The following is a 5,135-nucleotide window of genomic DNA, read 5'->3' as shown; positions in this document are numbered from 1 at the left end:
CAGGCCTATTGTCAGAGCATCGTTGAAGAGCTGACGTCTTGTGGCTTGTGCTAGGAGGGAAGAGGACTGGGCACGGGACATTATCAAGTGGGACTGAGTTAGCAACACAGAGGAGCAACAAACAACATCAAAATGGTAAGAAACGCTGTTTCTTCTTGTAACGTTTCTTTACATAATTTGGTCTCTGGTGGGACTTGTCTGTTCAGAGATGCTTAGGACTTAATTTTTGGATATTCTCAGAGGATGATGGATGTCTTGTATGTGTTTGAAGAGTGTCAACACTGTGAGGTTTGCTGTGGGAGTACTCTTTGGATGGTCTCTGACACTCTCCTCAGCCACCCAAGGTATGAATTTAACAGAATGTCATGAGAAATGTACCTTCAGAAGTATACCACCATATGTTGTTCGGACACTGAGGTACGGTGTCTCAACTCTATCTTCTCTTTTTGTGTTGCCCCAGTGGGTCTGAGCGACAAAGTCCTGGTGTTCCCTTATGAGACTGACTTCAGCTTCGTGGCCCTGATCCCGCAGAAGGAGATGGGACTAAGGGCCTTCACTCTCTGCATGCGTGTGGCCACTGAGCTGCCGGAAGAACGTCAGATCATCCTGTTCGCCTACCGCACAGCCGACTATGACGAGCTCAACGTGTGGCGCGAGCAGGACGGACGCATCTCCTTTTATATGAGCGGCGACGGCACCTTCTACCACCTGCCGCCGCTCACCACGTTCCGCACCAGCCTCTGCCTGACCTGGGAGTCCCGCACGGGCCTGGCTGCTTTCTGGGTGGAAGGGAAACGCAGCACCTACCAGGTTTACAAACCCGGGCACACCATCCGTCCAAAAGGCACCGTCCTCCTGGGGCAGGACCCAGACAAACACCTGGGGGGTTTGGAGGCCGTGCAGAGCTTTGTAGGGGAGATGACTGATCTGAATATGTGGGACTTTGTGCTCTCCAGGAGCATGATCCAGGCCTGGCACTACGGGCACAAGGTCCCCAAGGGCAACATCTTTGACTGGGGCACCATGGAGTATGAGCTGAACGGGAACGTGATGGTGGTGGATGATGACTGACTGAGCGTGGAGTCGAATGCTGAGAGGGAGGAGGCGTTAGACATCTGTGTTGGACTGATACTGATATGTGCATTTCTTACTTAGATTCAGTCTAAAGCCAATACTTTGTGGGACACCGAAGTCAGTTGTTTTTACATCATTAACCTTTTGCTAAACAGTAACTCAGTTTAGGATCAACGCGCTGTTCCTATGTTTGCATTTTAAAAGTTGTACCAGTCTTTGTATCTCAAAGCTTCATCCTTTGATAGAACCAATCGGTAAATATGACAAAAATTTGACGTGCCAGATGTATCCATAGGGTGGCACTCTGTACTAGTTCACATCAAACAGAAACTCTGTGTCAAGTGAAGCATTATCACGCATCGGCTAATATGATATGGCATAGATATGAACTGAGGTTATTAACGAGGCCACCAAAAACTGATGAAAATAAGTATTCAAGAACACATTTCACCAGCCTATAATGATATGTATGTTAAACTGCAATGCGTTTAGAAAATTACAGGTAAAGATTGATTTAAAAAAAGCTCTTTTTTGTTAGAATTGAACATACTGTAACAAAAACAAGCATATTTCCAAAAACCTGCCATAATACATGCAATTAAAATATTTGTTTGTTTGATGCTATTCATGATGAATGTGAAGGGGATAGAAAAACAGTAAACTGTGAGTTGCATTATTGCTGTGGACTTAATGATTTAACTGCACTCAGAGACAAATAGCAATTATCATGTTTAATTTCCATCGCCATAATGTTGCCTTTGGTTAGAGTACTCACTCATGAATTTTCCATGTTTCAACTGATGTAAGATCGCTTTGGGGTCTGAAATAAAATCTTTCCATATGCATAACTAATAATGTTTGTAATTAGAGAGAATACTCGTCTTTGAACTTTTGCTGTTTCCTTTTATTAATCATCTTTTTTTTGGACACATTTTAAAGGAATAATAATTTGTATACATAATTCCAACTGGGGAGTTGTTAAATGTATTTTATTTTTTATTTACTTGGGACAATTTTAAAAGGAATTTCACTCATTCGGCTGAAGGAGGAAGAGACACTAAGCGTCCACAAAGATAGAGAATTAGCCACTTGTCCATCAATACATTTTTAATGAGTTTGCACAAATTGATTTTGTAGTGCTTGTGCTCAATTGACAAAATGTCCTTTTTTTTCAGAAGACCATTTTTGAACTCTCGAAGGAAAGACGGGCCATCACTTAAAGCTTTTGCATCCCTTCCTTATGGGCCTTTGTCTCTATGTTTTCAGTGCTCCTCAGACAGAATAGGATTGTAACATGTTACTTGCAGAAATCCAGTCATATGGAGCTGCTTCACTAACAATCCCCTCAGAATAAGCTCAAGGTCAGATCTTCTCCATCCAAGTGTAACACAGTAACCCTAAGTTCCAGTGTGCTGTCTCTGTTCGTCTCCATGGCTCTGTGCACTCATCCTCCCTGCCTGCACCACCATCGTGACCTCCTTGCAGAGACGAGGGAGAAGTTTCCAACGCGCAGCTCATGCAGGCTCCCTTGAGGGTGGGAAAGAGCTGCGTTCCGAGAGTGTGTGTGTGTTTATTCCAACCAAATCACCCGTCGGCTCTCTCGCAGCAGCTAAATAAGGAGAAGGCAGGGCCAATGAGTTCTGACTGCGGGTCAGCAGCCAAATGTTCCACCTTCTTGGATGTTGCAATGCATCAATCGCAGTGCCCACTCACTGTGTGGTAACACCTTTGTGGACCATCTGCCTAAGCCTGGCTTCTCCGCCCTCTAGTACACACACACATACACACACACACACGTCTGTTATTTCCTTCTTTTTGCATCTCTGCCCAAGAGGGGTACTAATTCTTCATACACACACATGTTAAAATAAAAATAAAAAATCCCACTTAAAAAGGTTTAACTTCATTGAGTGCTTTTAGTGTTTTAGTATTTTCAATTTTAAAACATCTCAAGAAGGTTCTACTCAAAATATGCAAAATACATTCATAGATTATTTCTAAACATTGCTCTTGCAAATATAATTGTGTTGTTTTTTTTTCTTGTATCAACACAGCCTTTTCATTCCATGCAGACATTCATATTTTGGGGCCACACACGCCACTGTTTCCATTACAAAGGAGGACTTTAAGTGTGTAACAGAAGGACAAAATTAGTGGCGATGCGTCTTCACAGAGTGGATAATTATTCCCTCTGTGTCACTCTATTGCATGTATTATCCAACTAAGCAAACAGTTGCAGGGCTGCTTGTCCTGCTTGCGGACAGGGCCGCCAGTGTGTGCCTGTGAGATCTGCATATTGGCCCATGGTGGTTAAAGCTGTCTGAGGCAAGGCGGTGCCACTGACTGTATGTATGTCCATGCCTGTGGAGCTGGTGAAAATGTTTTCCACGCGAGAGGAGATAGACGGCAAGAGGGAGCCCCGCGTGAGCCGGCAAGGGGAGACAGAAGGAGGGCCGTTCTGGATTCCTTCGAGCAACTCCAAATAGATTTCCAGGCAAAACATATTTGCATACGCAAGACAGTGCTACGAGCTATCTGGGTGAGCTGTGGCATGTGTGCACTGAACAGATGGATAATTTTTTTAGAGCTTTCTTGCAGAAATTTCAGCCCATTAAATTGAGATCTTGGGCATTATTCAGCCTGCTTTTGTTCACAAAGAATCATCAAGATGAAGTTGCTCTTGTTTATCAGGTTTAGTGATTGGTAGATGATCATAGATGAATCAAAAACATGAAAGAACATCAGGTTTTAAACATCAACCTCGGTGAATCCATGCATTAACAAAGCCAAGATGTGCACAAAGACGTGCAATTAAGACTGTGTCCTTTTATCCCCAATCATTTTGGGAAAATTGCGCATTGAAAAGGATGTGATTCAAAAATCTTGAGAGATGACCTTCTATTCACTTCATCTTTTCTCTTGAATGTGTCCCAAATGGCGATTGGAGGGTGACGCTATACGACCTGAAAGTCAGGTTACCTCTTCACTCCACTGTTCTCTCTCTCTCAGAGGTTGTAATCTGCCAGTATGGCCGCTCGACCTCTCCCTCTGGGCTGTATGAAAAATTCACCAGGCCTTCCCATTAGAGTCAGTCTGAATCAGTGAGCAGGCGTTACAATGGCCACGCACACGACACATTTTTTATCACTCGACGCTTAGCAACGCAAATAGTATGTTTACGCAAAACACTAAATCACAGCGTCGTTCAATTGTTTTTTTTGCTGCAGGTCAGGTCAAGCACATACTGTATGTACTGTACACATGCACACAGACAAGCATCGGCAGCATCTGAGTTGTTAAACAGACTATATACCCTTTCCAGTGCAGGCTTTTCACACTGATGGTGAGAGGCCTGACCTTTACTGTGGGGGAGTGTGAGAGCAATTGGCTCTTTCCGGTGCAATACCTCCAGACAGGACGGCTAACGCTGTCAGTGTGAGCGTCCTGACAGCACTTCCAGGTAAGGTGTTGTTTGGACTACTGTTTCCCCCACAATAAGTATTTCCCCCTGCGTAAACCTGAACCAACCCTTATCAACATGGAGGGAAACACTTTTCTACGAGGGAACAGCCTTCCACATAACACCAGCCAAAAAAAGATCAAATCAACTTTTGTGGATTTAAATAACCTGCCTATAATATACCACATTGACCTTGATTATTCTCCTACTCTTTACTTCAACTGTTAATTTGATCAAAAATACACTAAAAGACACCATTTACACAATAAATAAAAAGTCACCTTGTTTTGGCCATGTTTACTGTTACTGTTTACTGGGAGTTTTACCTAAAAAACGATCGAAATAATAATAAACACAATGAATATTGATCAATAATCACAAATGACTGAAGAACTCCATTATATAGGCCTAAATGCAGACACATGGAGAATGGCCCCCACAGTGGTTTATAAGATATTTACAGATTCGTCTAGCAAGCTGAATATAATTGATGTGTATTTGGCTTGTTGGTGAAAGTGCTTCGCTGGCTCCCTCAGGTGATCACGATCAATCAGAGCTCCCTCCCACCACTGCAGGTCAGTCAAACTTGACCAAGATGGCC

General features: G+C 43.3%; 1 protein-coding gene across 1 annotated transcript; it reads left to right on the top strand.

Moving 5' to 3' along the window:
• Positions 1-1,926, top strand: LOC116381295 (pentraxin fusion protein-like). The gene is made up of 3 exons (XM_031843345.1): positions 1-135; positions 272-344; positions 461-1,926. Exons 1-3 carry the CDS (start codon positions 133-135, stop codon positions 1,069-1,071), a joined length of 687 nt encoding a protein of 228 aa, XP_031699205.1. The 5' UTR covers positions 1-132; the 3' UTR covers positions 1,072-1,926.
• Positions 1,927-5,135: the final 3,209 nt, after the last annotated feature.

The sequence above is a fragment of the Anarrhichthys ocellatus genome, unplaced genomic scaffold (genome assembly GCF_004355925.1).
Source record: "Anarrhichthys ocellatus isolate YVR2014 unplaced genomic scaffold, GSC_Weel_1.0 scaffold4, whole genome shotgun sequence".
In the NCBI taxonomy this organism is placed as follows: domain Eukaryota; kingdom Metazoa; phylum Chordata; class Actinopteri; order Perciformes; family Anarhichadidae; genus Anarrhichthys; species Anarrhichthys ocellatus.
Note: the sequence above shows the minus strand (reverse complement) of the source record. Positions and strands in the feature narration are given on the sequence as shown.

Excerpts from the sequence above, each read along its gene's own strand:
- LOC116381295 (XM_031843345.1), top strand. Across the intron at positions 345-460 it reads ACTCTCCTCAGCCACCCAAG|TGGGTCTGAGCGACAAAGTC; the intron begins GTATGAATTTAA and ends GTGTTGCCCCAG.